The following is a 23,658-nucleotide window of genomic DNA, read 5'->3' on the forward strand; positions in this document are numbered from 1 at the left end:
CTTTGAGAAAAATTCTTCGGTTTATGTTAGGTGATGAAGCAAGAAGACAATGGAGCAAGAAAATCTTGGAGCAAGGAGGAACAAACATGTTGGCAACTTGGAAACTAAGTTGGTAACGCCAAAGTGTGTGTGCAGCAAGGAGGAAGAAAGGGTGTTGTTGGCTGCGTGTTCAGCAACAACTCCAGCAACAACGCCCAACAAATCAAGCTGTCAGGGAAAAGAAGGCTTGGGCGTTGTCACTGGCGTGTCCAGCAACAACGTGGGCAACAACGCCTGGAAACAAGCCAAGTTTCCAAGGATGGGCATTGTCACTGGCGTGTTTGGCAGTAACGTGGGCAACAACACCAGGAAACAAGCCAAGTTTCCAAGGATGGGCGTTGTCACTGGCGTGTTTGGCAGTAACGTGGGCAACAATGCCAGGAAGCCAACAGAGAAGAAGGATTGCATGTTGTCACTGGCGTGTTCAGCAACGATGTGGGCAACAACGCCAGGAAGCTACCAGAGAAGAAGGATTGCACGTTGTTGCTGGCATGTTTGCTAACAACGTGGGCAACAACACCCATACAAAATGGAGAAGAAGAGTTGCACGTTGTAGCTGGCGTGTTTGCCAACAACTTGGGCAACAACTCCCTTGCAAAATAGAGGAGAAGGCCTGCACATTGTTGCTGGCGTGTTTGCTAGCAACTTTAACAACAACGCCCAGGCAGCCTGACCTTGCCCTCTTCAATGGAGTATATCTTGAGCTAGAAAACTCCAAATGAGGTGTTTTGAGTGGCATTGGAAAGTAGACATCAAGAGCTTTCCAACCATATATCATAGTATGGGATTCGAGTTCATTTGAAGATTCAAAAGCTGGTTTCATTTAGAGCCTCAGAGACTAAGGGCGTTGTCACTGGCGTGTTCACCAAAAACGCCCAACCAAGGCAGCCTGACCTTGCCCTCTTTAATGGAGCATAACTTGAGTTATAGGGATCCAATTGAAATGCTTCCAGTTGCATTGGAAAGCTGACATTCAGAGTTTTCCAACCATGTATAACAGTCTATAGTGAAGCACAAAATTAAAGCTCAAACTAGAGGCAACTTTGGGCATCAAAACTGAGTTCAAAAAGGCAGAAAAGGGCCAAGTGTTTGGCAACAACTTGGGCTGGCAACGCCCAAGCACCAAGCCTGGTGCCCAGAAAATTCCTTGCATGTTGCCAATGTGCATAAAGCTGGCGTGTTTGCCAGTAACGCCCAGTTGGGCCAGGATTGATGAGGACTTGCTCTTGCTCTCTACAGTCTCTTCAAAGGGGAATACTTCCTTCATTGGACCGGAACTTAACAAAGGAAAAGCCCACATTGCTAATCCAATTGAAGACCTCCAAATGAGTTTTAGGAGTAGTATAAATAGAGTAGAATTTTGTACTTGGGGGACTTCTTCCAGACTTTTTACTTCTTACACTTTTTGCACTTTTTACTTTTAGATACTCTTACACTTAGTTTTTGTTGAAGTTACTTTCGGAAGCAATTTTTGAATTTCAGTTTTCTAAGAACTTCTTCTTCTTCACTCTTCATTTTCTTCTCTACTTAATTAGAATGCCTACTTTTGCATTTGTTGTTGAATTTAGAGCTATGATTCACTAAACCCCACTTTCATTAGGGGGAGGAGCTCTATTTATTTGAATGGATTGACAACTATTCTTTTCCTTCTCAATTCAAGTGGTTCATCCAAGGGGAAACTCTTGTTCTTCACAGATTCAGTTACATTCGAGAGAAGGGTTGAATCTACATGAACTATATGGTGAACTTGAGAAAGAATCCATATAATTCAGTTTAGAGTTATCCTTTCATGATTTCTTTGATCAATACACTTTGGGTTGGTATGTGAGATGTAACCTCCCTTAGTTGAGATTCTGGAAGTTGTGTGGCTTTGGATTAGAAATTGAACTTCACCTCTTCTCATGACCAATTAGATCACGAGAGTGGCACGTGATTGTGTTGAGAGAAATTAAATCACCAAGAGATTGGGATTCAATTATTCACAATCCGCCATGGATCTATACCCATGATTGAGAAGGAGATGAGCAAAGTCAATTCATGACAATTTACATCTCTGATCTCTAATGATCTTTCCATCATTAATTCTCATCTCTTTTGCTCTTTAGTTCTTTGAATACCCACTACCCAATTCCCTTCTACATTCTTGCAATTTATCATTCTTGCCATTTACATTCTGTTTCTATTCCTTGCAATCTACCTCTCTATTCTCTACAAATTCTGCAATCTTTACTTTCTTGTGATTTATTTTTCAATGTCATTTAAGTTTCTTGTATTTTAAGTTTCAGTTATTTACTTTCATTTTCCTTCTTTATTCTAGTTCTTTAAATTCCTTGTCATTTAACTTTCCGTAATTACATTCAAAAATCAAATCTCATGAATTCAAAAACCATGTTTGCTTGACTAAATATACCATTTAACTAAAGTTGCTTAATCTACCAATCTCCGTGGGATCAACCTCACTCTTAGTGAGTTTGATTACTTGATACGACTCGGTATACATGCCAGTTGTATGTGAATTATAATTTTCGCATATCAAACTATCTCTTGCGGTTCGGAGAGGACTCAGCTGTTAGTTAGTACCCCCTTTTGGGGGCGGACCTTTCACCCTATTTTATTATATACGCTTAGCAAAAAGAATATTTTTTGATACACCTATGACATGAATTTTATATGAACCAATGGATTGTGACAGCATAGGTAGGGAGCTCGCTTTGTTGGTATATTAGAATGATAGCATCCATAAGAAGTAAGAACAAAACATGTCATCTTCATCCCCCATCCTTCTTCCCACTAGCTTATTTTAGCAAACATCAATCCTTCACCTCAATATCAATTGTAACTATCTATTTTGGGCTATACAAAAGTATGAAATTCCAAGTTTTTCAACTAATGATTGGTCATTCTCACACATACAAAATAATTTCATCCTCCATAAGTTTATCCCAAAAGTTGTATGAGTTGGCACATATCCTCAAACCTACAATATAGAATTGAGTAAATGTTACATGGCAATCGAACCAAAACATGTCACATAACAAAAAGAAAACATTGTATTTTAAAATATGTAATACCGTTGCCAAATTGCCACCTCAACTGCACTTAGGCTGCTAGAAAATTTCTACTCTTACAAGGCAAAAGATACAACAAAGGGGAAGGCTCGCCCATATAGAGCAATGTCTAACCCAGAATTAGTCGGGATTATTCCAGTGAATCCTCCTATGGTGAATAAAAAGATGAATTCTATAGCAAGTAGGTTTAAGGAACGTAATCACTCATAGCTAAAAGGTCTGGTGGCCTTAAATCATAGGAAAAACATGTTTCTTTCCCACCTAGACGGTTGTGTAGGCAGCTTTACCAATAGGTATGTAAGCCGTTAACCTACAGATTTGGTTACTCTGTGAACCAAAGGCCTTTCTTCATTTTATAGGGCTCTAGATGCCATTAATGACTTGTTTGAACATCCAAAAGAAAGAATCGTTATTTTCTATTAACAGAGATCTAAATATTGGACTGTGCTATTCTATAATATTTGACATCAAATTCCTTTTTGAGAGCTAAGAAAGGAGGCTATGAAGTCAAAGGCCAATTCCCCATTATTGGAACTTTTGGGAACAAGCAAGGAATTAAGCTACGTGAAAGCCGTTGTGCTAATGATGCGCATTCATTTTCTTGCTTTTCCAATGCCAATGTTGAATACTATCTTGCCTCCGATTTTCAATGTCGTCATCATTGAGGTAGATAGCATCTAATCTACGAGTGTTGGCAAAATCTGAATATTTTGATAGAGTCTGAGAGGATGGGTTAGAAGAGCCACCAACCAGATGGGTTATGTCTTGATGCATTGAATTGAATTAGAAAACGACAATGATGTTGTAGTAACATTTTTGATAGAGTGGTTAAATATGGATGAAAATGGAAAATGTGGTGTTTGTGAATTTTGATTTTGTGATTGGAATATAGGAAATTGATTATTATAAGGAGTTTGAAAATTGAAATTAGGAAGATTTTTTGGATTTGGATTTTGAAATGTATTTGGTAGTGTGAAATTTTGATTTAGAACTTGAGAGTTTGAGGTTTGAGATTGTTGGGTATTTGAAATTTGAGAAAAGTTTTGTAAATATTGAAAAAATAGTTGAGTTGGTTTGGATCCATTTTTTCGAACAAAAAATAATATCAGCAGAACTTTGATTTTATAAACTTGGAAGAAGATGAAGAAGAGTAGAACAAAGTGTGAGAATAGAAGTGTATGTAAGTAGTATATATAGAGTAATAAAATATTAATTTATTAATAATAACGATAACATAGTAACTGTTAGTTTCTAATGGCAAATTTTTCAACGGCTAATTTCAATAATGTGGTTAACATTTTAAATTTTATAAATAAAAATAACCAACCTAACAAAAAATTATTTTTTAAGGTGTAAAAATTAAATTTATTTTTTATGTAAATAAATTTAATTAATTATAATTTAATATAATAATATAAATAATATTCAATATTAATTGTGATATAAATAATTAATATAAATTATTAATTAAATAAAAATTTAATTATTTAATATAATTAATTATTCTAATTATTAATAAATTAATTATGATTTAATTGTTTAATTAATTATTATTTAAATAATTAATAAAAATTATTATTTAAATATATATAATTATTTAATATAATTAATTATTATAATTTTTACTAAATTAATTATTATTTAATTATTTAATATAATTATTTAATTAATTAAGATTTCATATAATTATTTATTTTTATAATAACATGCCAAGTGACAAGTTATTATTGGACAATACAAGTCTCCATTTAGAGAAATTCTCTCTTCTCAAAACACGTGCAGGGACTCCTTTTCTCTTCTCTCAAACGGTTGGTTCCTTCACATGTCAAAAAAAGTATAATGAGAACGACCATCGGAGGTGCTCTTACAGTAACATGCTCCGTGCATGTTATATGACTTGTGTCAACATTTTCTTCACATCTACAATATTATAATATACTTCAAATATTAATATTCAACTAAAACAGCATCTCCATTTTCATATTAAAAATAATTTCTGCCAAAAACTTCTTGATACAATAGGTTGTATACATTTTGGGACAAATTGACAAAATCATTTTACCCTCCACAAAATTCATACAGTGCAGGGGCCACGTGGAGAATTAGTCAAAAACACTTCTTAAAATATCATTGAATTCTATCCGGGATTTAACTTTCAATCATGATACATATAAACAAAAAATCAATCATCAATCATTTAGATATTGTATATAAAATACATATTTGACTTCTAATAAAAAAATTGTCATACTTATAAATAGATTTGATCATTTGTCTACTGTAAATTTAATTATTTTATAGCAAAATTAATTATTCTAGTAACTGATTATTTAATTAAAAGAAGAATAAAATAACAATTAGATCTTTGAAGATGTTGACTTTGGACTAATTTACATAGTTATTAGAACTGAACTGATGATCGAATCGGTCAAGTTATTGAGTTACTGGGTTACTGGTTCAACCGGTGGGTCATTGGTCGAACCGATTAATCCGATATAATTAAATAATTATATAAAATTTAATTATTTTTTATTACAAGTATCTTTATTTTGTTTTTATATAAAATAATTATTATTTTTTATTATCATTTTCAAATTTTAATACTTTATTAATTAGTTTATATTTATTATATTATTATGTTATTATAGGTAAAAACTCACATACAGTTGTTTTCATGTGAAGTTAATATTTAAGAACCGTTAGATGATTCGACAAGTTTGACTAAATATCATTTAACGATTTTCAACTATCAACTTCATATGAAAACAATTTCATGTGAGTCTTTACCTATTATTATATAATTTATTAAAAAATGATATTAATAAATATCATAATCATGAAAAGAAAAAATAAATTCTGATTAATAAAATTTTTTATTTATCTTTTTAATTTGTATATATTTAATAAAATTTATAGTTAAATAAAATATAATTGATTTAAAAATGAGTGACTTTATAATTAAAATAAATTGAATACAAATAAAATAAAGAGTAAAGTATCATTTTTTTCCCCAACGTTTGGGGTAAGTTCCAAAGTTGTCCCTAACATTTCAATCGTCCTATTTAAGTCCCTAACGTTTTAAAACTGACTCAATGTTGTCCTGTCGTTAGAGATCCGTTAACAGAATTGACGGCAGGATAAAATTGAGACGATTTTGAAACGTTAGTGACTTAAATAGGACGAAAACGTTGGGGACAAAAATGATACATAGAAATAAATTTTAATTTTAATCCTTCAATAATATCAATTTTTTTACTATACATAGTATTCAATTATTTTTTAATCACATCTAAGTAAATTACACTTAATCATATTACTTTCATTTTAAATAAATTAATTTTTTTATAATTTTACTAAGATTTTTAGTTATCATAAAATGTTTGTAGAATGACTAGTATAGAAACTTGCAGAAAAGAAAAAAAATATACATACAATAACATATAAATTATATATTTTTCTCTAATGTATCAAAATTCTTTAAAAGGAAAAGTCTAGGGGGCCAGCAGTTTTGTTGAATTTTGGCCAGCATGTAACCAACAGAGAAATGTGAGTCATTGGATGAAATCTCACACCAATCTCACACCATTAAATCATCATTGATGGTTATTTGCTGGCTACCAATCACAAAAGTTGTTGGCCCCTAGCATTGCTCTTCTTTAAAATTATAAAAAAATAAATTTATTTAAAATGAAAGTAATGTGATTAAGTGTAATTTATTTAAATGTAATTAAAAAATAATTGAATACTATGTACAGTAAAAAAAATTAATATTATTGAAAGATAAAATTAAATTAAAATTTATTTTTATGTATTGTTTTTGTCCCTAACGTTTCAAAATCGTCTCAATTTTGTCCCGCCGTCAATTCTGTTAACGGATCCCTAACGGCAGGACAACATTAAGTCAATTTTGAAATGTTAGGCACTTAAATAGGACGATTGAAACGTTAGAGACAACTTTGGGACTTACCCCAAACATTGGGGACAAAAGCGATACTTTACTCTAAAATAAAAGATATGTATTATAATTTGTACATGAATTAGTAAGAAGCATTGCAACTAGGAGGTACAATCATCCTTGTTGCATTCTATAGTGAAGGGATTCGAACCCCATGATGGCCATTTTTCAAAATTTTTTAAAATTCACAAGCCTTGACACTTGGCAAGATATGGAGCATATGGAGCACGGTGGAACGCTGGTGCGTCGACGCGTCGTAGGTTTCCCTTTAATTGCGACCTGAGCGGTTCGGTTCGGTCCGATTTTTACTAGATTTGACCGGTTTTCACTAGTTCATTATGGGTTTGACCGGTTCATATCAGTTCTCTATCTTAAGCGGTCCTTAACTTAGACTGGACCTGTATTAGGTCTGGTTTACCAATTTTTTGGTCGAACCAATTAGTCCGGTCCGGTTTTAATAACTATACTAATTTGTCCTTGAAAAAAAAAAGTATCAATTAGGTCCTCCAAAATAGGAAACGGTGGACATGTATATTCTTCTATCAATAAATAGCACGAAATGAAACTGAATTGTCTATGTATTTCATTATTTACAGTGATGCATGTCTCGTTACTATCACATGAGCAGAAAAATGATGTAGTTTTGGACATTGAAGCATTTATTATCTTTTGAGTTTTCATATATCTTTTATTAATTGCTCTCTATTTATCACAAATACTATCAAAATAAGTGAAATTTCACTCCAAAAATTGTTATTACATTACTATCTTTCATAGATAGACATGTCAAAGTAATTAACAGTATATATAAACATCATCGTTAGGTTTTAATTGATGAATTGATAAAAAGACATCATGTGTCCACCGTTTGCTATCTTAAAAGACTAAATTGGTACTTTTTTTTCTTTAGACATTAGTTTGTCTGAAGTCAAAATCTTTAGAAACCTAATTGTTACTTTACTCTTAAAAGAATTTATAATCCAAATTGTTTCGCTAAGGGAAATGATAAACCCCATTTTTAGATTTGTTTGATGTGAAATTTGCATGTTGGTTAGACTATACTCACGATTGGATTTATTGCTAATTTCTATACCGGCATAAAAATCTCTCTCATCAAAATGGCGCCGTTGCCGGGAAAATTGCAATGGTGTTGTGTTATTGGTTATTGTATATATGTGAATATTGTGAATATGTTTTCCTTTTGCTTCTTTGTTAGTTTTTGGTAGTTGTAGGAGTTTGTTCCCTTTATTTGTTACTAGTTTTTGTTTTTATTTTCTCTTGCTACCATGAATTCTCACTTTGGCTATGAGTTTGGTTCTAACTATGTTGTAGGAGATGCGAACTACAATGAAGATATGCATCAAGGATGGGATAATCAAAGGTAGGAGGAGCCATATACAGATGCTCAATCTTTATGGCAACAACCTCCACCAATACACCATGAACAAGAGCCACTCCATGATGCATATCAATCTAATGGTTATGGTGAATTCCCTTGTGACTTTCAAGAACCACCACCATATGCCTATGATCCATACCCTCAACATAACCCTCAACCATACTCACAAGCCCCTTTTCACCAACCACCTTCATATGACCCTAATCCATATTCCCCACACCAACAACCATATGAGCCATATGAACCACATATAGAGCCACCACCATTCCAACATCACCATTTTCAAGAACCACCCCCTTTATACTATTACCAACATGAACCACCTCCAATGTATAAAAATTTTCAACCACAATATGAATTCTACCTTCCACCACAACCTTCCATAGGAGAATATTCATGTCCATTGATCCAAGAGCCATATGATCCTAATCATGTTATTCAAGCGGAACAAGAGTCAAGGGATCATCTCAAGGAAGCATTGAATCAAATTCAAGCAACCATTGAGCGTGTTGTGCAACAAGTGGAAAAAGTGGAGAGTGTTGAACCACCACAAAACTACCAAGAAGAACCACCTTCCTACTATGAACCCTTCCTCCAAAATAATGAACTCTCCTATCCACCCCAAGCCCCAATGGGTGATGATTCTCTCGCTTTACTACTTCAAGGACAAGAGGAGATGAAAAGGGATGTACAAAACTCTGCGGCCGCCTTGGATGATGAGGTGGTAAACCGGTTAGCATCCCAATGCTTGAATACTCAAGGAACTCCCATGACTACATGTGAAGAATCCAAGGAAGAGCATAGCATGAAGGAGAGATTGGAAACTCTGGTGGAACATGAGGAATGTTGCTATGTGTTGGAACAATTGGAGGAACCTATAATTGATGAAGACAAGGAAGAAGTGGTTAAGGACTTAGGAGATGCGGAACTCCCATGAGAACATAGAGTTGAAGAAAACCCCTCCAAGAAGATTGAACTTGATGCTAAGGAGGAATGTGCACAACCTCCAAGGCATATTCCATATGAAGAATTAGATGGGATAGAGCAAGAATTGAGTTTCCTTGGAATTGAAGATCAATCCTCAAATCCTAGTGGTGATGAATCCTTTGAACTTGAAGAACCTTCTCCAATGAGATAGAAAGTAATGTGGAGGTAAAATTCTCTCATCCTCCCATTTATGATTTAAGTAAGGGAAAAGAGTTAGATAAAATTGTTGAACAAAGGATTGAGATTAAGAGATCTTGTGAGGAGGTAGAGGTGCTTAGGAAAATAAGGACGGGATACGCTTTGTCAAGACCCTTGGAAGCTTCTTTACCTAAGTTGTCATCTACCCCTTTATTTGAGTGGGTGAAATTCATTTCTATTAGCTTTATTGTCCCACTTGAATATGGCTTGCTTGAAACGGATGGTCAACTTAGGATGCTTTGCGAGATGAAGCGTAACAGAAAGATGTTTCGTGGTTGGCGTTGCAAATCAAGGCTCATTATGGTTGATACTTCAAGGGTCGATGGATGCGTACGCGTGGATTGCCTTGTTCCCTTTTCCCCCTTCTTCTCTTCTTTTCTTTCTTCTTCCTTCTTTCCTTCTTCTTTCTTTCTACCTTTCTTCTTCTCTCCTCTTCCTCTCTTACTTTATTCTTTTACATTTAAAAAAAAAAGAGTTTTTTTGCTCATCTTTCATTTTCTTTTGTTCATTGCATTTGGATACTTTTACTCACTGCATTTTAATTTTATTTTTTAGCTTGTTCTTATCTTCTTTTCTAAGTTTCTTATTTTAATAATGGTGTTGACTTTTTCTACTCAATTGTTGAGAATTTTTTGGTTATTTTGGTGCCTCTTGACTTGTTTGATATGGTTGGGTGATAAAAATTTTAAATCAATGCTTAATCTTGTATGACTCTTGTGTCTTTGTGCATTGATATGACCTCATATTGTCTTTCATGACCCATTATTTCTTGTTTGAACTTGATGATTTTGAGTGCTCCTTATGCTTTGACTTTACTCTTGCATCAAGTTTAATGATATGCCTTAGCGTATATTGTTTTCTCACTTACATGCATAGCTAACATGTCGTGAGAACCTTACTCGTATTTGGCATTAGCCCCCGCCTATGTTCTATTGCTTTGATGTCTGTGTTGTAGGCTTAATTTTCTTTCTTTTCCTTTCCTTTTAGGTTGGCCACCAAAAAAGGGAAAAAGGAAAAGTTTCTAAATGGAGCAACAAACAAGTCATCCGCACAATCTTTTGAAGAAACTCATCAGTTGTAGCAACCTATCCGCCTTGCTCTTCTTTACATGCACCGAGGACGGTGCAATCTTCAAGTGTGGGGAGGTTCGGTCGATGACCAATCTCCACGGGTAACAATTTCCTTTTTCAACACCAATGTTAGCTAGTTGTTGCATTGCATGATAGGTTGCATGTTAGTTAAAATTTGTACATATTTTTACCACTTCTTTCTTATTAGGACTACTTGGTTAGGGTGATGATTTCTTTTCCAAGAAACTGTTTTAGGGCACCCTACCAATAAATCAAAAAATTTTGTTGAACTTGCTTGAAAGAATTTATTTTGGAACATGGTTTTTGAGCTAAGAACACAAGCTTGTGAGATTTGAGCCTAATGGTGTGGTTACATCTTATAACCACTTATTTTTCCTTCTTGTGTGCAATTGTTCTCTTTCTATGATTGTAATATTTGATTTGTTTGATTCTTTATGTCCACTATAACGTGTATTCATGCATTTATATGATTGAGGCCATTGTTTCATTTAGCTCACTTACATAAATAGCCTACCTTTTACCTACCATTGTTAGCCAACTTTGAGCCTACGATTAACCCACTTTGTTCTTTAATTTAGCACATTACAAGCCTTAAAGCAAAAAACAATAAATACCCTTAATTGAATCTTTGATTAGCTTAGGCTAGTGAGTGTGAGTATCATTCAAGTGTGGAGAAACTTGGGACATTGGTTGGGATAAAAGGATATTTTGTATTTCTATCAGAAATTTAGGGAATTGGGCACATGCTCATGTATTAATTATATGTAAAATCATATGCATTGATGCCTTCGTATATACCTTATTGTGAAAAATAAAAGAAAAAATGATAAAGAAAAAAGAAAATATATATATATATATATATATATATATATATATATATATATATATATATATATGAATAAAAGGAAAAAAAATATAGAAAAAGAAAAGAAAAAAAAGAAGAAAGAAAAAGAAAAACAATAAAAAGGGGACAAAAAGTCCCAAAGTAAAGCTCAATAAAGATCAATGCATAGGTGTTGTGAAATGAAAAGAAAATGCACGAGTATGTGAAAAAGTGAAGAATGGGTAATTAGGTTAGTTTTGAAATTATATAGGTTGTCATAGGTTAGGTGGGAAGCTTAAGTTGATCAAAGATTCAAATTCTAGTCCACCTAACCATATACAATCCTACCTTGACCCTAACCCCATTACAACCTATGAAAAGACCTCATGATGAATGTACGCATGCATTGAATAATTGTTGATTATTAGATGAAAAACAAATCTTGGAAAGCATGATTAGGGGAGAATTGAGAGAATCGACCCTATACACACCGAGCGACTAGAGTGCAAACACTTCTGGTGAGGGTTCGATGCTCAATTTATTGTTCTCAATTTTCATGCGCTTTCTTCTTGCAAGTCTACTTGAAATTCATTTTGATATTTGAATTGGTAGGATTCATGAATCGTTATATGATCTTGGCCCTACTTGTGCATGCATGTCTTGGAAGATTGATTTATTTTTAACCAAGTAGGTAGAATCATTTTGCATTCAGTTGCATTCATTTAGATAGGATGCATATAGATAGGTTGTATACCCCTTTTTTTGTCCGTCTTGGTTTAGCATGACGACATGCTATTGTTTAAGTGTGGGGAGATTGATAAATCCCATTTTTAGGGTTTATCTTGTATTGAATTTAGAGGGTTTTGTCAACTTGTCTCCCATTTATTCACTAAAATAGCATGATTTTGTAAATTCTCCTTTAATTGTGCTTAAGAGTGAAAATATGCTTTTTGGGTCTTAAAATAGCTAAATTTAATTCACCTTGATTCCATTAGATGCCTTAATATGTTTTTTAAATGATTTTAGGTTTAGGAGGCAAAGATTGGATTGAGGGAATGAAGGAAAAGCATGTAGAAATGGAGAACTCATGAAGAAACAAAGGAATCGCAAAGCTGTCAATCCCGACCTCTTTACACTTAATCGATCATAACTTGAGCTACAGAGGTCCAAATGAGGCGGTTCCAGTTGCGTTGGAAAGCTAACATCCGGAGCTTCAAGATGATATAAAATTTATCATAGTTTCTGGCGTTTAAGGACGCGTACACGTACGCGTTGATGCTTGCACGTGACTCACTAAAGGCAACTCGTGGCCAGCGATTTCTAAAACATTTTGGGCCTAATCCAACTCATTTCTGATGCTATTTAACCCAAGGATTGAAGAGGGATGAGACAATTATTCATAGTTTAGTTTTAGTTTAGTTATAGAGTTAGTTTCTAGAGAGAGAAGCTCTCTTTTCTCTTTAGAATTAGGATTAGGTTTAGATCTAAATTAGGATTTTTTAGATCTAGGTTTAATTCATACTTTGATTCACTTTTCCTTTATCTATTCTTATTCTTCTACTCTCCCTCTCTCTAGATTAGTGATTTACTTCTTGTAATTCTTTACTTTGTTATTGATGCACTCTTTTGTAGATCTCCTTTTCCTTTCAATGCAATTTATGATTTCCTTACCTTTTTATGTTTGCTTTAGTTTTCTATTGTTGATCTCTTGCCTTGATTAGTTGTAGTTCCTTTAATTCTTGCAATTTGTGATGTTTACTTTTATTGCCTTCTATGTGTTTGTTGAAATGCTTCTTTTACTTATGAGGTAGATTTTGTTCCTCTTGGCTTTGGTTGTGTAATTAGTGATTCTTGAGTTATTAACCTCATTTGTTGATTGATAATTAGAAGTTACTAATTGATTTAAATGCCACTAAAGCTAGTCTCTCCTTAGGATTAGACTAGGACTTATGGAATCAAGTTAATTCATCCACTTGACTTTCCTTCATAGTAGAGGTTAACTAAGTGGGAGCAATGAACAATTCTCATCACAATTAATAAGAATAACTAGGATAGAACTTCTAGTTCTCATACCTTGCCATGAGCCTTTCATAGTTATTAGTTTATTTCCTTTGCAATTTACAATTCTTGTCCCTTATTCCAAAAACCCCAAAACGTACCTCTAACCAATAACAAGAACACTTTATTGCAATTTCTAAGGAGAACAACCCGGGGTTTGAATATTTCGGTTATTTTCATTGGGGTTTGTTTTAGTGACAACCAAATTTTTGTATGAAAGGATAATTATTGGTTTAGAAACTATACTTGCAACGAGATTTTATTAGTGAAATTCTACACCATCAATTATCCGCTCATCAGGAAACTTAAGAAAGTGCTAAATCATGTCTTTGTAATCCACCATGATTTGTCATGATCTAATTTTAATCACAACAAAAATTAGAGAGGAATGGGGAATAATATGTCAAAGAAATAGCACTGATTTATAAATACATGAATTACAGAATGGAAGGATCTTTGTATCTCTTGAAAATGTCTTCAATGTCAGCCATAACTTCTGCTGGTAAGGGGCGCTCAGTTTTTGTGAAAGCATCAATGTCTTCTTTGAGTTGGTCCAGAGAGGTAGCACCAATGATTGAGCTTGTCATGAATGGACGGTCTCTTACGAATCCAAGGGCAAGCTCAACAGGAGTTAGAGCATGTCTTTTGGCCAATTCAAGATATTGTACAGTTGCTTCCTGAAATTCAGCCACATGCTCAACATCAAACATATAAACAAACGAACAGGCGAGTATGCGTAATATTTCATTTATAAGTGCACATTTGGTAGTACTATAATAGTTTAGGCTGAGTTTGTTTCAATTGCTTTCTTCTAACAAAAGAGAAGAAAGAAAATGTAACTAGAAAAAAAAAACATTTTTTAAGACATCTATGAATACAAGTTTTAAAATGTCTATATAAGATTTAATTTTGAGGTTATTAAAAAAAAAAAAGCTAAAGAAAGCATCCTACAATAACAGAGGTTCAAGTCCTCCTAGATACTCTGAGTTATTGTCTTGAATTTTGATGTGGTTATAGACGGAAAAAAAAAAATTCCTCCCAGCTACTATGAATGGTCGTTTGAGTTTAGCGGCATGACCCTAACCTTAGTGGATTGATCAATGTTGAACCTAACTAAACCTTTTTAAAATGATAGAATATTCTTTTAAACTTAATGAGCTCCCTAAAGAATTCAGATGAGATACTCTTTTTAAATCCTAAAACAAACTTCCCCTACCTTAAACTTTACTGTCAACAAGCTGCTCTGAATCTCATAAATTTATCTAAATAAAAGAGAAACGAAAATCCTTAAGTGGTGGCTTTTACTGTGCTATGAAATGTAAATTAAATACAAGAACTAGCATTCTGGCATACCCGTGCAATTGATTTGTTATATCTTTCCATATAGCCAGGGAAGAGGTTCAACCTTCCCTTTTTTGCAGCTTCAGAATTTATATCTATATATTTTCCAGTGAGTGATCCACCTCCAAGTGGGGAGTAGGATAGCAACCCAATGTTACAGTTGTTTGGATGGCAAACTTCCACAAGATCAACTGCAATAAATAAAACCAACAAAGAACCTGAAGGTTAAAATTTGAAAAATGAAAACTGAACCATAGAATGCTGTGTAGGTCCCAATTTGAGCATTAAGTAATGTGACGTAAAGAATAATTTCTGAATTATATTGAGATATATTACTAATTCTCGGAACTGCAATCAAGACATATAAATAAACCAATGCTGACGCGATATTCTCAAAACAATCACGAGCCGAACACCAGAGAGATTCAAAGGACATAATATATAGGCCAATCGAAATCCTTTAAAGATGTGTGCCTTTGCAGTCTGCACCAGCTAAATGCACCGTATAACAGCAAAGTTAATAAATAGCCATATAATTTAAGCAGCTTTACCCAAATGTATTTAAACAAACATAAAAAAATTGCTGCTATAAAATAGAAGGCATAGCCAGTGCTTATAGAAAGTTCTGAAAAGGTATTAACGGAAGAAAAATGGCTGTACCGCAAACATGTATAGTTGTGCTGTTAATATGCCAGTATAGAATGTGGTAACATGATGGGAAAAACAGTAATGTGAGGGCAAGATCAAGTTTCAGATTTCCAGGTAAGTTGGCCAGATGAATCTATAATGGTGCTGAAACGGAATAAATGCTGAAACAGGGATTGACAGAGAACAACCGAGAAGAACTTAGAATCCAGATTCCAAACTCGTGTAAGGACTTAGAGAGAATCGAAATAAAATCACTTGCCTCTCTATCACTCTAACCTTTGTTGAGTTAAAAGCAGCCAAATTTCTAAGGACCATGAATAGAGAAGAAATCCTTGGCAGGAATTTTCCCCAAAGTAGAAAGAGTCAAGGTAACGAAGGTACTATATATAATGTAACATATACAACTGTTAACAAGAGCAAACAGCTGTTCAAAAATTCAGATGCAAACATTACTTTCATTTCGGAATGTTTAGCAAGAATGCATTATTTATTTCTGAATTTGCTATGAGTTGTACAATAAAATTTAACAAAGCAATTTGACACAAGTTTCAAATCATCAGAACAAAAGAGTAGCAGCTTTGCTTCACAAAGCATGATAATATTAAGTAAAATGAGTTCTGCCCGTGAGACACTTACTTTCAAACCGCAATCTAGCGAGGAAGCTATAGCTGTTTTGAATACTAACAATCTTGGGAAGTCCTTCAACTTTAGCTGCATGTACAAACTCCATCACTCCATAAGAAGTCTCGTTAGATACACCTATGTAGCGTACCTAAACCATACAAAAGTCTCTTAATCCCAAAACAAGCATGAGAAAATGGACATGGTATCATGATCAATGTAAGAATTTTACAATAGAATCAGCACATGGTATACAGAAAAGGAAAGAGTAGAGGTAGTGAATCCCATATTGGTTATTATAGTTCATCTTCATTTAGGAACTTGTCATCCCCTAGAATATGTGCCATGTGCCACACAGTGACAGCACAAGAAAGTAGCAACGGAAGTATGTGTTACAGCCGTTCCACCCATCATCCAACTAAAAATGATTTTTTATATAAAAGATATTGGGCGACCAATTCAATTTTGTAACAGTCGTCTTCTTATACTTCTCTTCTATTCTTCTATTTTTCTCATTTTCCTTATGTATCTTCCTTCTCTATTTGATTCTTTGTGTATTTTTAAAAATTTTATAAAGAATAAGAAGAAAAAAGAAAAATGCATGTGACAAAACACAGAAATTCATTAAACAAAACACAGAAATGTGGTGATGATAAACAAATAAATTTTTAAAAGTTAAACGTAACATTTTGAAGAGACACAGAAAGAAAATATAGAAATATATTGAAGAAATTTACAGAAATTTTACAACGATAAACACAAAAATATTTTGAAGGAAAACACAATCTTTTAAAGAGAAAGATATTGACGATAAACAAACTTTTTGAAGAGAAATACAGGAAGAAACAGAAATTTATGGATCATAAGCACGGAAAGTTTGTGGAACACATTTTTTTAAGGTCAACACAACTTTTTGAATGGAAAATAGAAAGAAAACACAAATTTATTGAAGAAAAACAAAGAAATTTTGTTATGTTAAACAATGAAATATTTTGAAGGTAAAGTAAATACACAATATCTTTAAGAGAAACACACAAAGAAAACACAAATTTATTAACGATAAACACAGAATTTTGGTGATGATAAACATACAAAAAAATTTTAAGGTATTGAGAGAAAACGGAGAAATTTTATGCTCATAAACACCAATTTTTAAGGTAAACACAACATTTTGAATAGAAACAAAGGAAGAAAATATAAAAATTTATTGATGACAGAAATTGTGTGATAAATGCAGAATTTTTTTTAACGTAAACACAAATTTTTGAAGAGAAATATAGGAAGAAAACAAAGAAATTTATTGAGAAAAAGCAGAAAAAAATTTGACGATAAACAAAGAATTTTTTTTAAAGGAAACAACCTTTTTTGAAGAAAAGGTAAAACGCATAAATTTGTTATGATAAAAACAGGCTTTTCTAAAGTAAATACACAAGCTTTTAAAGAGAAACAAACAAAGAAAACACAGAAGCTTATTGTTGATAAACATAGAAATTTGGTTATCATGATCACGGATACTTTTGAAGGTAAAAAACTTTTTGAAGATAAACATAGGAAGAAAATACAGAAATTTATTAATGATAAATACAAAAAAATTTAAATGTAAACACAACTTTTTAAAGAGAAACATAACAAAAATATATTGTAAGAATGCACATAAATTTAACAACAATAAAGACATAAATTTTTTGAAGTTAAACACAACATTCTAAAGAGAAACAAATGAAGAAAACACAGAAATTTATTGATGATAAACACACAAATTCTGTGATTATAGACACACAAATTTTTTGAAGGTAAATACAACTCTTTGAAGAAAAACATAGAAAGACAACACATAAATTTATTAACAATAAACACAAAAATTTTGTGGTAATAAATACAGAAATTAATTTTTGTGTTATTCAAGTTGTATTTAAGTGTTATTCAACTAAAATATTTGCACAATTCAATTTACATTTTAGTGTTATTCAACTAAAGTTTATGTGTTTTTAACTAAAATTTTTGTGTTATTCTTCTTTATCCTTTAACTAAAGCATCAACACAATTCAAAATAAATTTTTTGTTTTTCTTTGTTATGTTTATGTATAATTCAACTTAAAAACTTATTGTTTAAGTAAAATCTTCCATTTTTGAAGAAAAAATATAAAAAAGACAGAAATTATTTTGCATCAATGGTAAAACATGAAAAAGAGAAGAAAAAGAAGAAACTAAAAAATAAAAATAAAGGAAAAAAAAGACACAATAGCAGAGCAAGAAGAAGCAACAATATCAGCAGAAAAAAAGTGTGATTTTACGTGCACGTTTGTGTGGGTGATTTTGTTGTGCCAATAAGTTATTTAACCAATTTGGTTGGATTTGGTTACCCAAAAAACTAGTCCATGTAACAGTACCTTTTCTCCAACAAATATGGCACTAAAATTAAGCAAAGAAAATTACAATATCAGTTTGAACCTACGAAAAAAAAAAGAGTGAAAAATAAAAAGAAGTTCCACCACCTGTAAGGCACAACTAGCATTCATAGGACCATACAGTAAAATGATAGAACTCAATTACCTTTCCTTCATTGATAAGTTCTTGAAAAGCTTGCAACTGTTCAACGAACGGGACACTCAGCCTCCATTGTGAAGGATCATAGGAATAAGCACCAAACAGTGGAACATAGCGATCTGGCCTAAAATAAAACAGAGAAAAAGTTATTCAAAAAACAATAGCTCAAACAGATTATAGTTCAGCTTTATGACTAAAGAGGCAAACAGGATAACATTTTCCTCATGACTGGCTGCATCTAGTAAACATTTTTTGTAATTGAAAAAAGAGGCACCGCATTGCAAAAGACTCCCACAAGCTTGGACCTCAGAAAGGCATATGCATCCAACCTTACCCCAATAAGACTATGTGCCTAAATAATATAACTAGAAACTAAGAAAGGATGAAAGTGACACAGATCAGGCATTTGATTAGGTAGTAATTAGCTAAAATATAAAAGTTGGGCGGGAAGAGAGTGAGGCAGTTAAACACTCAGTAGGAAGGGAATAGGAGAGTTGCATGTCCCTCAAATACCCTCTATATATCTTGTAGTTTCAGCTTCTTTTATCAGGTCGATCTTCAGTTATTCTTGAATTGAATACATTGCTTTGATTTTCCATACCAGTTTATTTTTAGTGGATAAATGGCATGTGAACCAGTTACATACTATGCATATTGATAAGGATAGAAAAGACAATAGTCTTAATAATATAACGAGTATAGTATAGCAAAATCATTATATTAATACTGCAATTTCTACTAATAACCAAGGTCAAGTGCAACTGTCTGTTCAACACAAATCCAGCCTCATGTATTGACTATATTTTATGTGCTTAACATTCTGAGCAGGGTGCCTATAATGGGTGTTGACAATTAAGTTTGATGCAATTCAACGATAGTAAACAAATTTGCATCTGGCTACACGTTATACCTTTAGGTGGTGGACTGTTACATGCTTAGTTCAACAAATATTATGTCTTAAGATTCCAAAAACTGTATGAGTTCTAAGTTCCCGGATTTTTACAAGGAACAGTTCACACATGTTGAATAATACATTTACCACATTCTGTTAGGAACCACACACACAGAATAATAGAAGGGTAGGAGTATATGTATTATTAACACGCAGTGAAGCTGAATCTCAGCATACTGATGAAGATGAGAATTAACTAAACAGAAGGAAAATGCACGGGACTATAGTGGCCCCTCAGTCCCTTCTCATACACTCGCAGATGCCTAGGAAATTTATCCTTAATGATAAAAAAACTAAGGTTTAATTACTTTGTCGGTCCCTATACATTTTTTATTTTCAATTGGGTCCTTATACCCTCTATATATCTTGTAGTTTCAGCTTCTTTTATCAGGTCGATCTTCAGTTATTCTTGAATTGAATACATTGCTTTGATTTTCCATACCAGTTTATTTTTAGTGGATAAATGGCATGTGAACCAGTTACATACTATGCATATTGATAAGGATAGAAAAGACAATAGTCTTAATAATATAACGAGTATAGTATAGCAAAATCATTATATTAATACTGCAATTTCTACTAATAACCAAGGTCAAGTGCAACTGTCTGTTCAACACAAATCCAGCCTCATGTATTGACTATATTTTATGTGCTTAACATTCTGAGCAGGGTGCCTATAATGGGTGTTGACAATTAAGTTTGATGCAATTCAACGATAGTAAACAAATTTGCATCTGGCTACACGTTATACCTTTAGGTGGTGGACTGTTACATGCTTAGTTCAACAAATATTATGTCTTAAGATTCCAAAAACTGTATGAGTTCTAAGTTCCCGGATTTTTACAAGGAACAGTTCACACATGTTGAATAATACATTTACCACATTCTGTTAGGAACCACACACACAGAATAATAGAAGGGTAGGAGTATATGTATTATTAACACGCAGTGAAGCTGAATCTCAGCATACTGATGAAGATGAGAATTAACTAAACAGAAGGAAAATGCACGGGACTATAGTGGCCCCTCAGTCCCTTCTCATACACTCGCAGATGCCTAGGAAATTTATCCTTAATGATAAAAAAACTAAGGTTTAATTACTTTGTCGGTCCCTATACATTTTTTATTTTCAATTGGGTCCTTATACCATATTAGATTTTGTAATTAAGTCCCTACCGAAAGCATTGCAATTAACGGAATATTCTATTAAACTATACAAAATATTCAGTCAAACATTAGGTATATTCGTTTTGTTTACAGAATATTCTGTTAATTCCAACGTTTGTCACAGCAGGGACTTAATTACAAAATCTAATATGGTATAGAGACTCAATCGAAAAAAAAAAAATATAGGGATCTAATTAAAAATTCAGTGAAACTATAGGAACCGACAGAATAATTAAACCAAAAACTAATGCCAAATACTTCAGTTTTCACCCATAAAATAATGCAGAAAAAAAAGGCAATACATGGATGTTTAAACTCTGTAGACTCACCAGTGAATTTGTAACAGATCAATATAATCAGTGCCAAGGCGCTTAAGACTTTTCTCTACACTTTCCTTTATATTTGCAGCATCTACCCGCAAAACTTTTGCATTGTCACGTAGGTAACTTGACCTCTCGGAATAACCACATACTTTTGTTGCTAAAATAATCTGTCGAGAAAAGTGGTATACAATCCTAGTTAAATAAGGAACATGGCAAAATTCTTCGGAAATACAGATAAAAGTGAATCTCAATCTTAAACAAGGTCAATATGTTATACAGGGGAAATTTTCCCCAAAATTCAACTTTAGTTTAATAAGCACCTTTACAGAATGCAAAGAATAACTTGTTGAAAATCCCTCAGGCAAACAGAAACGACAATTAGTATTTAAAAACTGTATAACCTTAATAGTTTTTCAATGAAAGTAACCAAGCACTAATACTTACTTTCTTTTTCTTTTTCTATTTTTCCTTCCAATTGTCAGTTACTCTCTTTCTTAAAATAAGAAATAAGAATAAAACACGCATCCAATACCTTGTCACGAGATTGAGACTTCAGCCAACTAGCAATATACAGATCAGTTCTTCCCTGTGTCTCTTTCTTCATTGGAATTGGATACTGTAAATCAATACCTAATTGTCAATACATCTGACAACATAATACCAGCATAAGATGAAACTGAAGTGTATCATAGGAACATTGCTGTTAATTGTTAGGGACAAGAAACAACTTATGAAAATGAAAAAGAACAGTTTTGAAGGCTATTGTCAATACATTAGTCAACAAATGGTGTAAAATGGTGAATAATAATGCAATAATATGATAACAGTTTGAGAGAAAAAGCAACTTCATCAGCAGTGTAAGGCTTACTAGGTAATTCCATATGGCATGTTGAGCACAAAGTACCAGATATGATGAAAGAGAGGTTCATTAATCATTATAGAATTGTTGGCTAAACCGAGAAAATCCATTACAAAAATGAAAAGTGACTATACTGATTCAAAATAATTTAGTTCAAGTGTTCAACTGATAAATGGTTGGTTGGAGTAGAATTCAGATTCAAGTCCTGGGTACGAAGTAATGCTTCGGGCAAACCCATGCACCTTATACAATCTCCAATGGTTGATTAGGGTTGCCTCCAATAAGAGGATAACTATGGTTCCACCAAGAGATAATTAAGTACATGTAGTTTCTATATTGAGAGATAATACAATACAAGAATCAAAGAAGCTACAACAAACAGCTAAGAGTTTGGTCTGTGGCCAATTGCTCACTCAGTGGGGGTGTTTGGGCAAAATCCCTTCCAAAAGTTACGACATTAGCATTGAAAGCTTTAGAATAACAATTTGCATACATAAATTGCCTGGCATTAGGTTGCAATCCACTTCCACTGTGACCAAGTACTCTTTAATACAGAGAGCCAAACACTATATGCATCAGTGGCAGAAAGAAGATCAAATAATAGTCTTAAGTTCAAAATCAAACTACAGCAATAAAAAATTCTCTTAGAATGAGGACAAAAGTGTGTATTTCTAAACCACCTATGACTTGGAAGAGTTAGCTATCACAATTTGCTATAAAATAGTGAACCTTTTGTGTCTAACGGGAATAAAGAAAACTAAAACGAAAACATCATATGAAGCATGTCGATCATATTGAAACTAAGCAGTAAGCACAGAATTTTCAATTTTTCAAATGGAAATGGAAGCAATGCAATTTTATGATTTGAAGAATTACCGCCTCAGCAGTATCCAAAGCATTAATGCCATTCTCAAATGCATAACTGAGAATGCCATGAGATTCTTTCTCTGTGTTCTGCTCCCCAAACGTCATCTAAAACAATTGCACCAATCAATCATCAACTATCACACAATGCAGAATTCAAAATTGAAAAAGAAAAAGAATATGAAACAAGTCCTCTTCATTTGTGCAAAAATTCAGAATTTGAATGAGAAACCATAAATAATAAAATTTTACAGTTCCAAGAGTGATTTCACTGATGTTGAGGTCAGAGTCACCAAGCTTCCTATATTCCAATGCGTTCTTCTGGCCATGGCAAGCACAAACGAGATGCCTCAAGGTGCTTCTAGTTCTTGTTGTTGAAGGTATAGAAATGAGAGGCATTGATGGTGCGAGGGGTTGAGAAAGGGCACGTGCCATGACAAAGGAAGAAGAATTTGGGAAGGAGAAGGAGCAGGAGGATGCCATGGCTCAACTGAAGAGTACTGAGTGCCGGAACCTCTCCTTAGCTTATCGTTTACTCCCCAAACGTTGTGGAAGCTGGTCCACTCCTGATTCGGTAAGAGAATGCGATCATCGATCGACTTTGTAATTTTGTTGAAAAATCTATTTTATCCTCGTCAAATATTATATTACCCAAAAATCAATCATTAAATTAGGTATAATATATTTGTATATAATATATATTGTTTACTTTATTTTT

General features: G+C 33.1%; 1 protein-coding gene across 1 annotated transcript; it reads right to left on the reverse strand.

The window, feature by feature from the left end:
- Window positions 1-13,846: 13,846 nt before the first annotated feature.
- On the reverse strand, window positions 13,847-23,607 carry LOC112742971 (uncharacterized). Its single transcript, XM_025792211.3, has 8 exons — window positions 23,193-23,607; window positions 22,953-23,048; window positions 21,750-21,833; window positions 21,224-21,384; window positions 18,782-18,899; window positions 16,244-16,379; window positions 14,972-15,150; window positions 13,847-14,295 (listed from the first exon to the last, which is right to left on the reverse strand). Exons 1-8 carry the CDS (start codon window positions 23,421-23,423, stop codon window positions 14,056-14,058), a joined length of 1,245 nt encoding a protein of 414 aa, XP_025647996.1. The 5' UTR covers window positions 23,424-23,607; the 3' UTR covers window positions 13,847-14,055.
- Between the last annotated feature and the right edge of the window lie 51 nt (window positions 23,608-23,658).

Source organism: Arachis hypogaea, chromosome 2 (assembly GCF_003086295.3).
Source record: "Arachis hypogaea cultivar Tifrunner chromosome 2, arahy.Tifrunner.gnm2.J5K5, whole genome shotgun sequence".
Taxonomy (NCBI): Eukaryota; Viridiplantae; Streptophyta; class Magnoliopsida; order Fabales; family Fabaceae; genus Arachis; species Arachis hypogaea.

Coding starts and splice junctions, on each gene's coding strand:
- LOC112742971 (XM_025792211.3), bottom strand. CDS start 23,423: ATGGCATCCTCCTGCTCCTTCTCCTTCCCAAATTCTTCTTCCTTTGTC. Junction 23,049..23,192: donor GTGAAATCACTCTTGGAACT/GTAAAATTTTAT, acceptor CAATTGTTTTAG/ATGACGTTTGGGGAGCAGAA. Junction 18,900..21,223: donor GATCTGTTACAAATTCACTG/GTGAGTCTACAG, acceptor GTTTTATTTTAG/GCCAGATCGCTATGTTCCAC.